Source organism: Mytilus trossulus, chromosome 14 (genome assembly GCF_036588685.1).
Source record: "Mytilus trossulus isolate FHL-02 chromosome 14, PNRI_Mtr1.1.1.hap1, whole genome shotgun sequence".
Taxonomy (NCBI): Eukaryota; Metazoa; Mollusca; class Bivalvia; order Mytilida; family Mytilidae; genus Mytilus; species Mytilus trossulus.
In genome coordinates this window covers 61,240,478-61,260,813 of record NC_086386.1, presented here as the reverse complement: position 1 = coordinate 61,260,813, position 20,336 = coordinate 61,240,478, and the positions used below count along the sequence as shown (strand labels likewise).

General features: G+C 32.0%; 2 protein-coding genes across 2 annotated transcripts in view; both read right to left on the bottom strand.

Moving 5' to 3' along the window:
- Window positions 1–10,120, bottom strand: part of LOC134696583 (uncharacterized) — a 111,621-nt gene extending 101,501 nt beyond the window's left edge. Inside the window, exons 1-6 of the mRNA XM_063558442.1 lie at window positions 10,008–10,120; window positions 8,671–8,750; window positions 6,923–7,090; window positions 5,490–5,613; window positions 1,594–1,738; window positions 215–343 (exon numbers count right to left, since the gene is read on the bottom strand). Coding sequence (XP_063414512.1) covers window positions 215–272 — 58 coding nt within the window. The 5' untranslated portion in view covers window positions 273–343; window positions 1,594–1,738; window positions 5,490–5,613; ... (1 more) ...; window positions 8,671–8,750; window positions 10,008–10,120. The remainder of the gene's footprint in view (window positions 1–214; window positions 344–1,593; window positions 1,739–5,489; window positions 5,614–6,922; window positions 7,091–8,670; window positions 8,751–10,007) is intronic.
- Window positions 294–20,336, bottom strand: part of LOC134697951 (WD repeat-containing protein 49-like) — a 25,247-nt gene continuing 5,204 nt past the window's right edge. The window contains exons 2-7 of the mRNA XM_063560236.1: window positions 8,671–8,750; window positions 6,959–7,090; window positions 6,504–6,535; window positions 5,515–5,613; window positions 1,594–1,738; window positions 294–343 (exon numbers count right to left, since the gene is read on the bottom strand). Coding sequence (XP_063416306.1) covers window positions 294–343; window positions 1,594–1,738; window positions 5,515–5,613; window positions 6,504–6,535; window positions 6,959–7,090; window positions 8,671–8,750 — 538 coding nt within the window. The remainder of the gene's footprint in view (window positions 344–1,593; window positions 1,739–5,514; window positions 5,614–6,503; window positions 6,536–6,958; window positions 7,091–8,670; window positions 8,751–20,336) is intronic.

Sequence of the window (20,336 nt, the reverse complement as noted above, 5' to 3'; positions counted from 1 at the left end):
TATGCTGCAGATTTTTTTTTAAACAAAACTTTGGAAGGTAAAAAGAAATTTGAATACATAATCTAGAAAATAAGAGCGGACTGAAAAATGGTACAATTAGATGACCTTCGAAATGCAAGTTTTTCACCTTTTTGTTAGTTCACTATCTAAATCAAATTTGCCTAAAATCTGTCTTTTTTATCATTTTTATTTAAACAATACAATCAGACCTTACCTATATAATTGCATTCATAGTTCCACAACCTGACTGTACAGTCAATAGAAGCTGTCATTATAACTTTGTTTTTCTCTACTTACTCTATACAAGATATACTATCTACATGTCCTCTCCATGTGTTCACCACTGTAAAAAATAAAATATATGTTACAACATTTTTATCAAACCTTAGAAATCCTCTTATAAAATATCTTATAATCTATTACAGTTTTCTGGTACTGTGAAAGTACTTTTATTCGTGGGGTATTAATTTTCGTGGTTTTTGTGGATGACTTTATCCACGAATTTAAATGTCCAACGAAATAAAACAACAACTGTCGAAACCAAGACATGGAAAGATCCCCATGAAGGTTTGACTAATGATATGATCAAGAGAATATATTGAATAACCTCGAATCAGCGAATACTTTAATAGTTTTGGTACATATGGGAAATAATAGTTTCATGCTGGGCTTGATTGTGATAAGAATTATTTGATATTTCTAGATGGGTTTAAAGCATTTGTTTATGATACTGATTTCTTTAGGTGACATGATTATGGCCTGATTAACACATTTGATGGTCCTTACTCTGTTGATCACTTTCACTTGGGTTAATTAGTGTTGTCACTACGATTTACACGGGTCAATGATTACTTTGCAATTTCCTTCAATCCTGACTATTTGTAACCTTTGTTTCTAAATTTTTCAATAATATGTTTTAGAAAACTTAAATCCACGAATTTAAAAACCCACTAACATGTAAATATTGCTCAAACCACGAAAATTGATACCCACGAAATAAAGTACTTTCACAGTAATTGGTCAATTATGTCCCCTTGATTTTACATTACAGAAGGAAACAATGACCATGAGTAGAAACCGATTAACACAACCAAATATTTTTCCATAATAATCTAATACATTTCATTTTGCAGTATCTTTAGCTATAGTGTACAGATGTTCTATCTCCAATTCAAAAATTAAACAAACCAATCTTTTGACTGAATTGTGACATTATACCTCCTTATAATATCTCAGATGTAAATACAGTGGTACATTTTAACTATCTTGTAATCTTTAAAGGATATTTAGTAACCTGCCAGACATAAATTGTCGTCTTGTTTAATAAAGTATACGTCTTTCACAGCCAGTACCCCCATTTTAACCCTTGCTGTGGGCAAAATGATGAGTGCCATCAGAGGAGCAGAAACTGCTGCCCTTCTAGAGTATTTGAGTTTTTTGTGGGGTTTGTGCCGCTCAGTCTAATTTTATGTAAAGTGCTCTATGTACTTTTGTTTGTCTTTTTTCTTCTTCTTTGGTTTAATGTCTTGTTTTTCTTCAACTCAGGATTTTGATTGTACCATTAGAAAATAATATTTTTATAACAAAACTTACATTCAGGAGATTCCTCTTCATACCCTGACAATGCATAGCCGTCAACATTATATACAAATACAAATCCTAAATTATCTGCCACACATAGCATAGTGTTGGCTTCGTTGATTGTCATCGTACTGATTAAAGCACCCTCTGTGGAAGTCTGAAAGATAAAAGAATATTCAAATTACAAGAAAAATAAATAATGTAGATCCATAGTTATTTGTACGATACAAATTTTTATAGATTTTGTACGTGTAAGTGAACTTAAATAGTGATTGCATGCAGACATTTGGAACACCATGATATATACTGTAAATTCAGAAATTATTGCTTGCATTTATTATTGCGATTTTGTCATTTTAGACTTAAATGCGATTTTAATTTTTACAATTTTCAGAAAACTCCTGTTTAATTCATATAAAATATTTCAAAATGCGAGTTTAAATTATTGCGTTTACAGCTCTGTCGCATTTTTCGCACATCGCACTAATAACAACCTTGCATTAATTTCTGAATTTACAGTATCTATGAAAATTTTATTTTTCCTCAATCCTTAAAACTTGGAACCCAGGAAAATAAATACATCCTAATACATGTACTTTAAAAAAGGATCTGAATGGACAGGTAGAGCATTATTAATGAAAAAACAAAATGAAAGGAATCGATACAAACTATATTGATATTTTGTTAATTACTTTTTTCTATGATACAAAAACATAGAAGAATAATTGAATATTATTACTATATCATTATGTAGTTCTGCAACAGAATTTTCTCTTGAATCTTTTGTTTAATTCAGAAATTAGAAATCAGTTGCAAATTTCTTTTTGGAGTTAAGGTGGTACAGGTACCCAACACCTTGACTAAAATTAATTTGGCTCTTTAATTTTCATAAAATTTTGACAAAGTACTTACTTTGAGCCTTTGACAAAAATATAAAAATTTAAACCAACCACTTAATCAGAATAATTACACTGGTTATATAGCACTTTGCTAGACAATACTTTTGATCATTGAAAAGCTTAATGTTCCCTTAACAACTCAACGTAATTAAAACGTTTAGCTGATTTTTAAAGTGTTATCTCCCTGCAGTGTTAGGTACCACCTTAAATAAGAACTTATAAAATCTAGCAAATATTGATCTTTAAAGACTGCTCCATAATTGATTTCAAGCAAATGTTTTATTGTTTCACATTTTGTCCAGTTTACAATACCGTATACGGTATGAATTGTGTTTATTGTTCAAAGCTATTCAGTGCATTATAGATGTTTCAATCCCTGTTTGTATATCTCTTGTGAATAATTGTCTCTCTTGCAATCATACCATATCTTATTGTTATTTTTTAATATATATATGCATTACAAACAATAAATCATGTTTTGACATTTTTGGCATGTCAGTTAACTGATAGTAGTCTCTTGTTGTTTATGTATTATTGTCATTTTGTTTAGTATCTTTTGTTATATCTTCTGACATCAAACTCGGACTTCTCTTGAACTGAATTTTAATGTGCGTATTGTTATCCGTTTAATTTTCTAAATTGGCTAGAGGTATAGGGGGAGGGTTGAGATCTCATAAACATGTTTAACCCCCACACATTTTAGCATTATGTGTAGGCAGAGGTCGAAATTAGCACTGGTCCAGTGGTCCGAGACCGGTAGAATTTACGTCAGACCAGTAGATTTTGTTAGCTGGTGGTCCTACGGACCAGTAGAAATTGTTGATAAAAGTCACTGATTGCAACACAATCTAAGTTTATTAAAGTCATAAGAAACGAGTGACCAATAAAAAATAATATTATTCCAATTCTTGAACCAGTGCATACAAACATCATAAACTTAGGTCTTCTGTGCACGATTTTATCATTTTGTCCCGATAAATTTCGTATAATCGTCAATTTTTTTTGCAATCGGTCAGTGTTGTGAAAATATGGCAGGTAATTAAAGTTCGTGTTTTGAAGCCAAAGTAAAACGATTGTCACCGATTTGTCAAAATTAACAAAAAAGCATGGATATTCAGCACGTGTTTTAACATGTACACTCAGATAATAGTTTATTTTAAGGACATCCATGCGTATTGCGATCACCGGATTTTTACCAGATGGGTCACACCATTGAAGTAATATTTAGAAGGAATAACAACGACTAATTAGCATGTATTTATAGCATGCTGAGCTCTGTACTAAAGTCATACAATTTTATCCAATTATAGTCTCAGCGGTAAGACCCCTTTGGTTACTATCTGCGTTACCGCGGTTGTAAAATGGCATCTGGCATTTCTTATCAGTCACATGGTTTTATCGAGTCCGTTAATTATAAAGTACCTGTGTGACATCCGCGGTTTATTAATAAGAAGGTGGCGCTGTATCATATAAAACATCTACCTTCCAAAAGAAGTCGTATGACGTAAAAAACTTGAAAAACGGACGAAAATTGTTCAAACTACAGCAGTTTAACATGGAAAATTGTATTTAATTTAGCTTATTTTAGCTTTTTACCGTTTGTTTTAAACTGTTCTAAAAGTATTTTCCGGTTAAAAGCGGATCCCGAGTTAAACAGGTAAATACCGATGAATCGATCAGGTTTCGCATGATGTTTAACAAAATAATGTAGGCAAATGTAGGCATATATTTTTTTACTGTTGAAATGTGCAAAGTTTATCGAGATTGAATAAAATAATATTTACTTTCAAGTATTCTAAATTTATGTATATGTCATAAATGTCATTGATTGCATTATTGAAACTGGACAACTAAAACGGGGATAATATTTTCGTAAATATATATTTAAAAAGTGTTTATTGTGGAATGCTTGTATTAATATAATAAGCTATACACTAAAACATATAACAAGCCGACGAAATGGGCTTGAATCTATCTGTCTTACGGTAAATTCATTTTTACACAAATTAGTTTATGTATCAAGAACTTAAATTGAAGGATAGAACCGTTAAGAATTGTGAATATTTTAATTGATAATAAAGGGGGTCCAAACGTATTTTTGTATAATCATCTTCTTAACTTTATACGGAAATGTTTTTTTAATTGTCTGTTAATATTAAAATTGAAATGGCACAACTTTGTTCTCCAATTTCGTATGTGAAAGCTGTCGGTTTAAACTATTTGGATCAAACTAACAAAAAATATGGAAAAATTGGACTAAAATAAAAATTGAACGAATGACTTTTTTCGGCAGCGTACATCAACGGAATGTAACGATTGACTATTCGGGTTACTTCGCAAGTATATTCGACAAAAAACTTGTCTGTTCGTAGTTCTCCGTGAACACGAAAATGACCGATAAGTGTCAGTGATTAGATCGATCACATGCGGAGACTAAACTTCCATGCTAGATATTGAACCAATTAACGAGTTATTGAAAGATGGGCGGTAACGCAGATGAAACCTTTGAAGTGAAGTCGTTGTTATTCCTTTTCAATATTACTTCCATGGTCACACTGAGGTCACTTTGCATACGGAAAATATGTCGGGGGAATTGCTTCCTGGCAGGAAGCAATACAAATAAAGTAAACTTCTAAATATGAACAAATAAAGTAAACTTCTAAATATGAACAAATAAAGAAATTTTCTTCAGAAATAAGTATATAGATGTACATAAGTTTTATAATGAAAACTATCCATTGAGCTATAAAAAACATATGCATTATTTTTTTTAATTTGAGGTTTCTTATGACTTTAACAAACAAAAAATACCTGCTAAACAAATTTCACTGTACAGGGATGTTATTATTTATATTAGTGTTTGTGGAATGAATGCCATTATTTAGTACCAGTAGATTTGGTGCCGGACAAGTAGATTTACGGTTCACTGGTTCGGCTGGTTAGTACACAAAAAAGCTTAAATTCGGCCACTGTGAGTGGGACAAAAAGAGATATAATGGATAAACTTACATTTACAGAAAATATGACCAGATACCATATTCCATACAACTATTTCACCATCATACCCTGCTGTTGCCAGTAAGTTTGGTTGGCACTGGGCTATGGACAATATGTCTTCCTTATGTCCATTTTTCTGTAATATTTAATGCATAAATGTTAAAAACATCTAAAATATTAACATCATATGTGATATGTGCCTAGTGAATTCCTCAAAGTTTTTAACATGTGAGATTTTGCATGTTTGTTTTACTTTTCATAGAGCATTCAATTTTATAATTATGAAATAACAGTTGTCAAAATATTTAAACAAAACAATTCCAGACAAAAACTAAAGGCATACTTTAAATTTGCTGTAAAAAATTGTCTGCCCTTAGTCAATTACTGAAGATTTTCTTCTAAATGCAAATAAGAATAACAGTAATAAACATGCTGTTCCTTGAACAGAGGAAAATATAACTGTTCACCATTGTCTATCCACATCTTCTTGACTAACTTTCATAAAAATCTGTTCTCAAAATTTAAACCAAAATATCTTATTTTGTGGAAATTACCCTAAAATTGTTGTTTAATATTCTGTAAACCAGGACAAAGTTCTTTGTCGCAAAAAAATCTTAAGACAGAAATTGATAGTCAGTTAAACTGAAATACAGTGCTCCCCACAGCTTTTTAGTGGGTCTCATTGAGGTCTAAGAGTGATGCTGGATTGCCGATTTTTTGTAAGCGTGACGCTTGAAAGTCAAATTATTGTGTCGTGAAAACGGGAAATGAGGTCTAGCGGGATCCGGGAAATGACAAAAATTTGAGAATTGCTTACATACATAGTGTAAGCGGGATACGGGAATCTGAAAAAACAGTAAGCGGGATCCGGGATCGGAACCCCCCAATGAGACCCCCTTTTTATCATCCTAGTAATGATATGCTATATTTCTTGAATATAATTCAATCTGAAATGAGTTTCTCAAAGGTTGTGTTACAGATGTGATGTTATAACATTTAGAAACATTATGGTTTTTCTTTGTTTACCAAGAAGCTATATGAAATATCTGTGGGGAACACTGAAATGTTTATAACTTATTAATATTCTTTATCATTCAATTGTTTTTGTGAAATATGTAGTTGTAATTATGTATAAGAGGACCTTGTCACATTCTTTTTTAGTTTTAAATTTTTTTCACTATGAACAAATTATGGTTATCAGGGATATTTGAGAACATAAATGATAAGTACTGGATAACTTTACCCATTATATCTAAGCTAATGAACAAGTATATATTTTGTTTAGGGGCCATCTAAAGGCTAGCCTAGTTCGCGATTTTCCTGTTCTGTTGAAGACCCATTGGTGGCCTTGAACTGTTTTCTGCTCATTTGTCAGGTTGTATTCTCTGACACATTCCCCCGTTTCAATTCTCAATTCTACTGATGCAATATATCAAAGTACCTACCAAATCATCGGTCCAGACTATATTAGGGTGTTGTACTTGGTGTAATATTGGAATCAGTCTGAGAGTCAGAGTAAATATTGATTCTTTTGTCCCATCCTACAGATATAATGTAACGATTCTTGTTCATCTCGACGTATACCACATCACAGATTTCATCATTACCCTTGGCTGAAAAAAGAGGTTAAATCATATAAATAAGTTTGAAACAGAGTATGCATACAAGGTATTACATTCTAAATTTTCTGGAAAAAAAATTATTGAAATTTATTCTCTGGTTTATGAGAAGCAGTTCATTCAGCAGTGAGTGTACAGGGGAAAAGAAATGTGTAATAAGACAAAACATTCACCATTTTAGGGTTCCTGATAGAGGGTCTTTATTTTTTTTTTATTCTTTAATGTTTTAAATCATATTTGTTTGAAGTATCTCTATTGAATTCTTTCTTTCTTTCAAAAATGAGCCATGTTGTTCTTATTTATATCATTTTAGAGATTCAAATAAATGCATTGGCTAAGCTTGTTAAACTTGTTATATCCAGTTTATCATTGAACCCAATACCAGCTTCTGCAAATTCATAAATTATTGCGTGCATTTATGATAGCGATTTTGTCATTTTAGACTAAAATTGGATTACAATTTTTGAGATATTCTGAAAAATCCTGATTGATTCATATGAAAAATTTCAAAATGAAAGTTTTAATTATCGGAGTGGCTATTTGTCTGGCTAGCCGGACGAATATTGTCAGGGCTTTTTGTCTGGCAATTGCAATGCGCATGTCATATAATTTGCATTCGGAAGTGCGTGTAATATTATCTACAGTAGCACCAAGGGAGGGCGTGTAATCTGATCACTGATTTTCAATTTTAAGATCATGGCTGAAAACGGTGATATCAATATTTGTGATAAATTTTGCAGTTTTTGGAATTTGACAATGGAACACGATATTATGAACTTCCAAGAATGATATAATTTTATAAAAGGGACTCTAAAAAATTGAAATCACAAGGAAAATGGGAAATAAAAGATAATAGATCGGAGAACTATACTTTAACAAAATTATTTTTTTTTTACTTCTTTTTGAGGGAAAGGGTGGACATAATAGAAAAATCTCTCACCTTTCACTCAAAATATGGATAATTTTATGTCAAGGGGTCGATAATTCTCTTTGACAGCTACAGACATAATAATTTTGTACCTTTTTTTTTCAGCCAGAAAAAAATCCTTTGCGTTAACTTCAAATGCACGAGTCAGGTTTGTTTTACAAGTAATTTCTTCTCTCTTCTTATAAAACATGTATAATAAATATGGGATATATACATATGAATTTTTTTTAATTATCTGTTATCAACATTGGACTATATATAACAGTATGACATGTATGAAGAAATCAACAAATTAATTTCAATTACCAGTAACAAGATTAGGCCCTAACACTAAAGATTACAAACATGTGCTACCCCCTGGTGCTGCTTAAGATAATATAACACCCACACACAAATATTATAGTGACATGCACATTGTATTGGCTGGATAAATAGTCCTGGTACTATTCGTCCGGCTAGCCAGGCAAATAGCAACTGCCTTTAATTATTGCCATGATAACCCGTCACATTATTTGCAATAATAAAATTTCTTCCAATAATTTCTGATTTAATAGTTCTTGTTTTTTCATTGATGAGGCAGGTATGTAATCCTATAGTTTTGCAGTGATTCAAAGTCAAATTCATAAGTGATTATAATAGTTCTTACATTTTTGTAGTTTTCTGAGACAGTGTCCGTTATTGTAATTCCATATATTTAACACACCATCTCTGGCTCCAGTTATTAACCTGTAAAATCAAAGGTAAAGTTAATTTTTTTGTTAAAACAAATTATCAAAGGCTCAAACAAGACTTTATTGAACACTTCAAATTGGTAACTTGTGAACCTTGACATATATTGTTGTCACATTGATTTTCATATATTTGTTTGGATTTTTTTTCAATTTTTCTGTGTCAATTTTTCTTAATTTTTAGCCTCTTACAGTTAACATTGATACAGTTTTGTTACAAATATAACAATGCTTTGAAGCAAACCCACACAAAATGCAATATAGATACATGCTCAAAATGTAACAGGAAATGTCACATGGACACATAATTCTTGATGTTAGATTGTAATAGAGAGTTAAGGTGGTACCCAACACCTTCACTAAAATTAGTTTGGCTTGTTTAATTTTCATAAAATTTTGACAAAGTATTCACTTTGACCATTTGACAAAAATATATAAAATTTAAAAAATTTGAACCAACTGTTTTAACAGAAAAATTACACTGGTTATATAGCAGTTTGACAAACACTAATTTTGATCATTGAGAAGCTTAATATTCCCTATAAATCAACTCAACGTAATTAAATCGTTTAGCCGATTTTACAGAGTTATCTCCCTGTAGCCTTAGGTACCACCTTTATTAATACAAAATACATATTTGTGTGATGATGATGATTGGACTCAGCTCATGATAATAAACTACTACTGAAGCTGGTCAACTTTATAGTGATTTTTTTTTCTTGAAGATTTTATAACTTTATTGATGTATAGTTTAAGAAAACATACAATTACAACACCATCCAAAATAATAATGATTAAGATGATTAAATGATTAAAACTTTTGACATGTATATCAGCTGTGAGATGAATAAACATTAATCATTTCATTAGTCAATGTTTAATTCATCTATTGGTAAATGTTCACTAGTGAACTAAAATCTGGGTTAACATGGTTAAGGTTACCTTTCTTTTCTAGCTCAGATCAAACTTTACCATTAAAAGATGTTTAGTTAATACGGAGTAATGAAATTCCCAGATAGACTATTATATTTTGACATGGACTAGACCATCATAAGGGACAATCAATTTCAAGACAGACTTTTCTAATTTGACATGGACTAGTCCATTATAAGGGACAGATGGAAGAACAGATGGAAGAACAGATGAACAGACGGACAGACGAATGGACACAAGTGCACATCAAAAAGCCATAAAGCCAATAGTGGGGCATAAAAAATATTTATTTGTCAAAATTTTACTCTATTGTTAATATTACCTTCTTTCTGTATTATCAAAAGTCACCAAGTCACCATGTGCTTCTCCATACTCAAATATAGCTGTCCCTGTCTCAAAGTCCCAGATCTTTATAACCTATTAACATAAATACAAAAATACTCATACAAAATACTCAAATATAGCTGTCCCTGTCTCAAAGTCCCAGATCGTTATAACCTATTAACATAAATACAAAAATACTCATACAAAATACTCAAATATAGCTGTTCCTGTCTCAAAATCCCAGATCTTTATAACCTATTAACATAAATACAAAAATACTCATACAAAATACTCAAATATAGCTGTCCCTGTCTCAAAGTCCCAGATCTTTATAACCTATTAACATAAATACAAAATACTCAAATATAGCTGTTCCTGTCTCAAAGTCTCAGATCTTTATAACCTATTAACATAATACAAAAATACTCATACAAAATACTCAAATATAGCTGTTCCTGTCTCAAAGTCCCAGATCTTTATAACCTATTAACATAAATACAAAAATAATCATACAAAATACTCAAATATAGCTGTCCCTGTCTCAAAGTTCCAGATCTTTATAACCTATTAAAAACACCATGATAATAATCATATAAGATGCTCAAATATAGCTGTCACTGTCTAAAAGTGCTGGATCTTTATTACATATAAAATTCAATACAAAAATACACATGCAGCTAACGTATGCTAAGTATATAAGTTTTAGGTTGTTTACAATTGTCTCCCCTTGTGTTCATTTTTCAATTGTATAAGTAAAATTGAAAAAATATATAAGGCCACACCAATTTAATTTCTTGTTCTACAGATTTTTGGACTCCAAAATTTGGGGCGAGCGAGCTATTTGAAAATTAAATAAAAAAATATTTAATTTGCAAATTTTTGAGGCGAAGTTTGAAAAGTAAAGGCGAGCGATTATAATTTTTTTTGTAAACATAAAATAGTAGGTTTTGACACTATATTAAAACTTGATTTATCACTTGTGTATGTTCATGGACATTTCTTTAATTTCTGAAGTATTTTTTCCCTGTTCAACAAGGAATAATTAAATCTGGTCTATCATCTATGTACATGATGTATATACATGATATATGTGTGACTGACAATGAGACAATTCTCCATCCAAGTCATAATATTTCTGGACTTTAACCATGTTAACACCAGTAAGGGATGATTCCAGGTGTTTTCAAATGGTTACCTTGAACACCAAATTGGGAATTTTTATTCTAATTGGGAATTTTTTAACCATAAAATCTAAGACGAAATAACATTATGTTCCTGTGAAAATGGGAAATGTTTATTATTTAGATTAACTAACCTGTAATATTCATGTAAGTGGTAACATATGGAATAATTCTGTATGGGCTACTGTTATTACATGAATACCATTGAACATGATGCACTAGTCTACCATCTTAGCTATAGTTACCTATGCCTATTACAAAAACATATATTTCAGCTAACATAAACGGTAACCACTGAAAAAAATCATTCATCGGGTATTTTTTCAACAGCAGGTCATCTCTAATGACTTTATAAATTTACCTGGATTCAAATGGATTTCAAATTGAACTGGTCAATTGTTGAATTCAGAAAAGCAATTACAAAAGTATATATATTTAATTGGTAAGATATTTAAAGCATTGAACCAGTGTTCTTTAAAGTTATTTTGATCATCTTCAAAACTTTTGAAATAGTTCCATAATGATGACATCGTATTTCATGAATGGTCTATCATCAACATTATTTTAAAAAACGCTCAAACTTTTGTCTTTTGAGGAAGTAATTTCTTTTACAAAACAAGTTTTCATCATATTATATAACCGGATCTGCTGGGCGATCTGCTTTTACGAGATCGCGCCAATTAAACTTGATCCATCAATGTTATATCAAAATTTGAATTTGCTCTCTGCAAAGGTCTGCTTTGACACCCATTTTTATCAACCTGCTTGGCGATCTGCTTTACAAGATCCAATACACCCATAACATATTAATCAATTGAATTCAGCTGCTAAAATTGTTTGCCACATGTTGACACAATTAAATTGTTGTTAATAAAAAGTGATCATAGTCAGCATTCTTATCGGGATCAGGCGCGTAGCTCCCTATACGCCAACACGCAGTTGCGTGCACATCGCTTCAGCATGCAAAAAAAAATATTGCAAAATTAAAAAATTACAAATTAAATTTTTAAGGAAACACACATGTTGTCACTTTTTTAATTTATGAAATGTCATTAAATAACGGCATTTGGTTTCAGAATAGAAGTTTTATTGAAGATCATGCATGACGAAATCGGACAGTGTATTGACTTGTATCTTTTACAAGATTTGAATTTGTTATACGCAGTCTAACACATGTAGTTTCAGAGCACATTTTACAGAGTACGGTTTATCTGTTTGGAATGAGATGTTTCAATCGGCATGAGATTCATCAGAACCCTTCGATATCGTTGAAATTATGCCATGGCGATGTGTTCGACGGACTAACAGAGCAACTCATCCTGCAGTATTGGAAAGTCTCATTATATTTTGCGTTTATAGACCATATGAAAATCGAATGCCTATGATAATGGAACTGGAGAGTGGAGTCGCGTCTGGTATTATCAGAAAATCGCTTCTTTGTGTCGTATCTTCTTCCTCCTGTTGTAGGAAATATAACAAACGAACAAATCTCAACATTGTCAGAGACATACGAAACTGACCTGGTATGTAATTTTGACGAATTCAATTGGAAGGTCGCTCAATGGCGAACACGTACACTGGTTTATAACATCTCGCGACTGCTACCGTGGAGATCTATCAATGTACTACGTCTGTTTAAATCAAATGTACGATCACCAATGAACAATGACAGGTTAGCATCGCTAGCATTACTGCATATGCATCGGGATAGTGTGAATATTGCCGACAAATAAATAAAATAGAGAAGTTCGTTTCGGCCTAGACCCGAAGAGCATATTTTTGACAATTTCGAGTAAATTCTGTATTAGAAAAATGTGTAGTTTATGTTTTCAATTAACCATGATTTACTCTATTCAGCAGCTTTATAAATAGTTTTACATTCATAAATTGTTTATAAGTTCTAACTACATGAAGCTCCTCTATCAACTGTCCTATGACCAAAAACCGGAAAAAAAAACATTTTCCTGCATAAAAGGGTCCCAAAAATTTTTCGCATCGCTCCGCTCGGCGGTAGTTGCTTGCACTTCGTTTCTTTCTAGCTACGCCCCTGGGGATTTTAAAACGTTTTGACAACAAACTATGAAAAATTATAGTTGCCTTAATCGGTGATGTACTCTATTCTGACGACGAACCAGGGGAATATAAGTAAGGGGAGGGAAACCAATTCTGATATGCTGGGAAGATCTTATTCGAACCTGTTGGGACTTTACCATATCAAACCCATATCAAATGAGTAAATATAAATATAAATCGTATCGTGCCATTGGTTTCAAAATGTTTGTAACGTCAAAAGGACATTCTAATATGACGTTCGTCTTTAGCTTTGGGTACAAAGCCATGTACTACACTTTTCTTGTTCTAAAATATGAATGCATAATTTAGCTATTTATAACAAAAGCGGCTTGTTAGGCAGCAACCATTTGATACCATGGTTTTTTTTGGAAAAAAAAGTTTGTTTCCAGGTTTTGGTGAAAAAAAATAATTTGTTTTGGACCCTGAGAGAAAGAAAAAAAATTGTTCAGTTTCGCTTTGTCGCTAAAAAAATAGAATGTTCTTCGCCGAAGGAAAAAAAAAGTTTGCACAGAAAAAAAAAACCATAGCCCCCCCCAGAAAATCAAATGGTTGCTGCCTTAGTAATGTGCTTATGACAGTACTATAGACAAAGTTGATCAAAGTTCTAGTATATTTTAGGCACTGGCTACGGTCACATGGAAATGTAACAATAATAAAAAGATTATTTTTACATTGGAGACTATAAATGCTGGAATGCAAAATTGGGTAAGGAACTGATTCATTACGAATGTAGCAATAATTATTGAGGCTACGGTTACATTGCTTTATTGTTACATGAAAAAACGGCAATGTGTGATGGAACTAGTAATATGTACTAAATAGTAAAAGTTGAAAACATTTATTTTATATTTGCAATACATACAATTATTTCATACAATTTCTTTATTTACAATGACAGTTTCTACATATCCAGTTAGTGGTTTTTGGAGCATTTTAAAGTCCAACACATTTTTTTTTTATAAAACCTCTCCAAACAATATTTGTATAATAGGTATATAATAGATTTAAAAAGGGAAAATTTTACCTTTGGTTTAGGCTCCATCTGAGTTTGAAACGAAATTACGTCCTCCATGAATACATGTATACAGAAGTTCACAGTTAACAAACTTTGCTTTTGATATATCATTTTTTCAGAACTGCGTTTGTATAGTTGTATGAAATTTGTGTCTTGTAGATTAAATCAGTTTCGTTTCAAACCAATCATGCCAAAGTTTTAAATTTTTCACCCAAAACTAAATTGGTAATAGGAATCTATTCATACTTTGTTCAAAGTATAATGACAGTTATGAGAGTAGGTGTTCAGTTAAATACTGACTCAGCCCGACCGTTTTCCGTAATTTTTGAATTTGTGAGCTGCAAAGATTACAATTAGATAGTATCCAAAAATGTTTAACAACGACTCCATCATAAAGTGGGTCTTTATTATGACTTTTTTCTAATATCAAACACAAATTTTGCAAACCTTTAAATATTTCCGTTTTATCGCACCTTTTTCAGCAAATAAATAATTACAAATAAGTTTCCAAAGCAATAATTATAACATAACCCGCAGTTTAGATAAAAACAAACTTCTTCTCTTGGGAGTGTACTTCTCGACGGTACCGAGTAAAACTCGTATGCACATTCAGTCGACGGAGTTTAATAATCTTATAGGACACTTTTCCTTTCTCTCTCATTGAAACGCGATGTTAGATAAAAGGGGGATAGTTCAGATAAACAGAAAACTGACATTCATCTTGGTAACACTTCATTTTCCTTAACGTGTGTGTCCCGCATCAGTGAGAAACGTTGTCCTTAGTTATCGTTTGTCATATCGCATTATCCCCCTCCCCCCTTATTTAAAGAATTACGTGTTAATTTTACCAATTTTATAGTTTAAGAATATTGCAATATCACTACAGTAACAGTTATGTATTGTCTGATTTCGCTATGAATGATCCCCATTTGAAATTTTTATCGTTGAAAACGGCATTGAAAATCATCATTTTATCCTCGGTTGCTATAAGACGCTTTTCCTGTGCAGTTGTTGCTAGGGTGTTCTCGTCGAGGTCCACTTTCCTAGTATAAATAGTAGATAGCTTCTCGGTAATATAAATTCCCAGCTTCGGGTTAGGTTGATAGGTGTTGAAATTCATTTTATGTAATACTTTTTTTTTTATTTGGAAGTATAGCGTAAACTGTTTGGCTCTCGAAATTTTGGATTGCTCTTCAAATCCCAGGATACTGGTACTAACACGATGACAAAAAGTATTAAAACGCCCCCGCCCGCATACACTAAGAAGAATAAGAAGATGTGGCCTGATTTCCATTGAGGCAACTCTTCTCCAGAGACTAACTGACATATAAATTAATATAAACAACTATAGTTCGCAGTACAAGCATCAACAATCAGCAAAACCCATACCCCATAGACAGCTTTAAAAAGGCCCCGAAAAGACAAATGCAAAACAATTCAAACGAGAAAACTAACAGCCTGATTTATGTACAATCATGTACATAATAATGAACGCAAAACAAATATGATACATACAGCATCCAACGACAACAACTGAATTACAGGCTCCTGACTTGGGACTCATTCCAATCCAGGTTGATTTTTATCTTCCAAAAGTTTTATGGAGGCGGGATCAATATACCGTTATTTAAACATCAGACAAACGTATCGTGCTGGTTACTGTAACTTTGGATACACCAAACCAGGTACTTCATATCTGAGAAAAAGGCAAAATATGCACTCTTGATTAATTTTATAATTCATTCATACTTTTATGTGTCATTCAGAATTGTCAGTCAATATGTGTTTTACAAGTCTTTCACCTTTCATTTGATACCTTAATAACTAAATTATATTCTACATAGTTCTATAGTAACACTCATCCGTAGGAACTATTTTGTTTTAACTGCATGTACTACTTTCTTATACGTTCCTTTTGTCAGCCGGTCCGAATTCTGAGTGGTTCTGTATACCTTCTGCTAGTCCAGACTGCAGTTAAGCGCACACTAAAACAATTTACACACAAGCCTTGTTGGGAAAGAAGCACAGGCATCCATGCCCGCTATATGTGAATCTTCCTACTTTTTTGGAGACATTCAAATAAAAGAAAACTAAATGAAGAGAAAAATCAAAAAAGAGAAAAACACTCCTTCTTTATTGATTTTGTGTTTTTTTTGTTTATATATCAACAATAGTCAGACTATGTTTGAAAGATTGCGTGGCTCTAAAAAGAGATGTTTTCCATGTTCAATTTTCTTTGTTCTGTAATAATCTGTCTAGGTGTAATCACTGTAACAGTTTCTTCGGCAGTGTTAACAGCTGGGCCTGCCTCATACACTGTAGTGTAGACCGTGTTTCTCCTCAGTTCCATCAAAGCGTTGTTACCTAGTATTTACAAAACATTGAAAATATCATCTTATTTTATAACTGGAGTTTATCATTTAAGAAATCTATTTCATGACTCCCCCTTTTATAAAAGCAATAGCAAAGCACAAAACAATGGAATAGAAATAAGAGCAAAACACACACACAAAAAAAAGGTTTTACCTTCATAATACGAATCAAAACAAGCTACTTCTTTCAGAGCTTAGCATACTATGTAAACGGTTTCAAATCCTTATATAGTGCACAATTTGCAAAGTTTTCTTCAGAGACGATATTGAAAAAATTAGAACCGTTTACAAAAAATGTATATACGTATTGTATACGTTTCAGTACGGTTTTTCGGCCTTTATCATACCTTTTTCAGCAAATAAATAATTACAAATAAGTTTCCAAAGCAATAATTTTAATATATTTCGCAGTTTAAATTAATCAAACTACTTCTGTTGGGAGTTTACTTTTCGACGGTGCTGAGTAAATCTCGTACGCACATACAGTCGACGGAATGTAATAATCTTATATGACACTGTTCCTTTCTCTCTCATTGAAACGTTGTAAGATAAAAGGGGGATAGTTCAGATAAACAGAAAACTGAAATTCAACTTGGTAACACTTCATTTTCCTTAACGTGTGTGTCCCGCATCAGTGAGGAACGTTGTCCTTAGTTATCGTTTGTCATGTCGTAATATCCCCTTCCCCTTATTTAAAGAATTGCGATCAAATAAATAGATTGATGACGACATCACACAAACAAGGGAGGTAACTACTTTTAAAACTGATAGGAAAACTAGCCCGGTCGTTAAAGTATACGTGCATAGCGGTTGTCAGATCAATATTATTTTAATCGAAGAAAATATCGACAATTACAAAAGTAATAATCAATCTAAACAATAATGGTGCGTGATCTTTTAAGTTTGGAGAGGTTGATCTAAGATGATAAGATAAAACCGTAATCTGGAAGCTATAGCCTCTTAGTCTAGTACAAATAAATCTTGCATTCAAAACGTTTCTTTCGGACCCTTTCTTAATCTAAAGAGCAATTTTTTTTTTTATTATATTATATATTCTGGTCTCGGAGCAAAATATATAGATACAGTGTAAGACTTTTAGTATTTACATGTAGGAACAATATCAAAAGACATATGTGAAGGATAAAGAAAAAAAACATTGTAATCCACAGAGTCAAGTGTGTGGCTATTGTTTAAACATATTCATTTATAGTGGATTGGAAATTTTCTCCCAGAATCGGGGATCGAACCAGGATCCTTTGTTTTTGTAGTCCGCTGCACTAACCTGTGTGGCTATTGTATAATGGGCATGAATGGTCTAGTTCCTAGTTGAAGACCCTCCAGCTACTTTCAAGATGAAGAACAGGAATAAAAAGCCCTGTTCATTAATAATTTGTATTTTTTCTATGTATTGTGTGCGATTTTGTCCCGTGTACATTTACTTCACATCTCTTTATTTTCTATTTAGGACCTAACCACGGCTCAATGCAAGTTTAGCCTTCCAATATTAAAGGTCATGTATATGCTTTTTTTTAATTATTTGATGCCGGGGGATTTGGATTTCTAGCTTTAACGTCACCCATGTCAGCTTTTTAACTTGTATTTACAGCAATGTTAGCCAGTTTTGTGTTCTGTAATACTAGTATATTGTAACAGTTTAATTTTCCATGAAAAAAGAACATGTTTTTCTATTTCCGGTAGCATCGTAACTTCTTAAAACATGTTTCGAACAATAAACACTGTGCGGGACAAATTTGCCATTCCAGAATTGGAAAATCTGACTTTGTCGGTTTACAAGATATCATAAATATTAAAAAAGTGAAAGATAATAAAAAAAAAAAATTCCCGATATGTCCCCTCATGTCACCGTTGTCACTGTTGTCACCACAACTGATAAAAAGTACATTACCCATAGGAAATTTAAAAATTCCCATGGGAAACGTTAAATTTTTGGCAAACACTTTTGAGAGTCTTGTTAGATTTGTATTTTATGATCTCTCATTTTTTTGGTTGCTGTTGAATATTTTTTTTTTGTACGAATAGACTACTAAGATTTCTATCATATACACATAGAGAAAAATTCGAAAAAGTTTTTATTTGTAATTATTTTTAAAGGACAATGTAGGATAAGGTTTTTTTTTGGCCCCCTCTCCAAATAGTCTATATTTATACCATTGATGGACTTTGTATAGAAACTGAAAAAAAAATATTTTTTTTTATGTTTCTGTGAAAGGAAGGTTGCCTAGCAACGGGTTTTATGAAATAGCCAAAAAATCACTTAAGGACTGATTAATCTGCACAAATTAGTACAATTTTAAGGAAAATGTTTGTATTACAGAATATGTCTAAGATAAAAATGAACAGTGACTTCAATTTTGTTAATTTAATGCATAGCAACCACCTAGCAACCAAAGAATCTGCCTAGCAACAGTTAAAAAACGATTTTGTTTTATGCTCTTAAGTATCGATTGAGCAACATAAGACAATTTTAGATTTAATAAATGGTTTAACGTTAATATATCATACCTCAGTCATTGTATTTTCATCTTATTAAACGAGGTTTATATTGAACATAGCAACAAATATGTTGCTTAGCAACAGACAGGAAAGATTAAAGTCAAGTCAACTATACATTAGTTATTACGTTTATTGAACATATTAAAACAGTAGCAAATCAGATTGGTGAATACGAATAAACAAGAACAAGAATAAGTTATAAATGATAGTCATATAATCGATATATTACGTATTTTTTCTTCACTGGGTAGCTGTGTTGTGAAACTTGCATTTCGGGCATATTCTTTACTTCTACAACAAATGGAAGTTTTTAACGACATTGACTGGCTATACGCAACCAAATCTCCATGTATTATTTATGTTTCTGGCAAAGGCGTTTGATTGGGTATTAGTTTGATGTAGGCGTGTTTTCGGTAACATTCCTCCAATCAAAAGTAAAAACACAGAAATACTGAACTCCGAGAAAAATTCAAAAAGGAAAATCAAAAATCAAAAGGCAAAATCAAAAGTCCAAACACATCAAACGAATGGATAACAACTGTCATATTCCTGACTTGGTACAGGTATTTTCTAATGTAGAAAATGGTGGATTGAACCTGGTTTTATAGCTAGCTAAACCTCTCACTTGTATGACAGTCGCATCAAATTCCATTACATTGTCAACGATGCATGAACAAAACAAACATACTCAAAGAGTAAAATGGTCAAAAATAGGGGTACAACAGTCAATATTGTGTTATCATCTTGATATCACTACATAAACAACAAATGTAACAAAGAAGCACAAAAAGGCATACATCAAATTTAACATTCTCATTTTGCTTTTCTTATACGGCTGAATTTATCTATGTAAAGTCTACCCATAAATGATAGAAGGCTTTCATTACTGGTGTAAAATTGCGCGTTTGAAATTCACACAGGTAGACATAAAAATGATTTTGTCGTATGACGGCATACATAAATGCAGACTCACGTAAAGTAGATATAACAAAAAACAGACTTAACAGTAAAAGTAATGATAATAAATAAAATAATGGTGTGGTTCGAAAGTATGACGGGATACATAAGTACAGTTTCACGTCAAATACGGCTGAATATATCTATGTAAAGTCTACCCATAAATGATAGATGGTTTTCATTACTGGTGTAAATTTGCGCGTTTGAAATTCGCA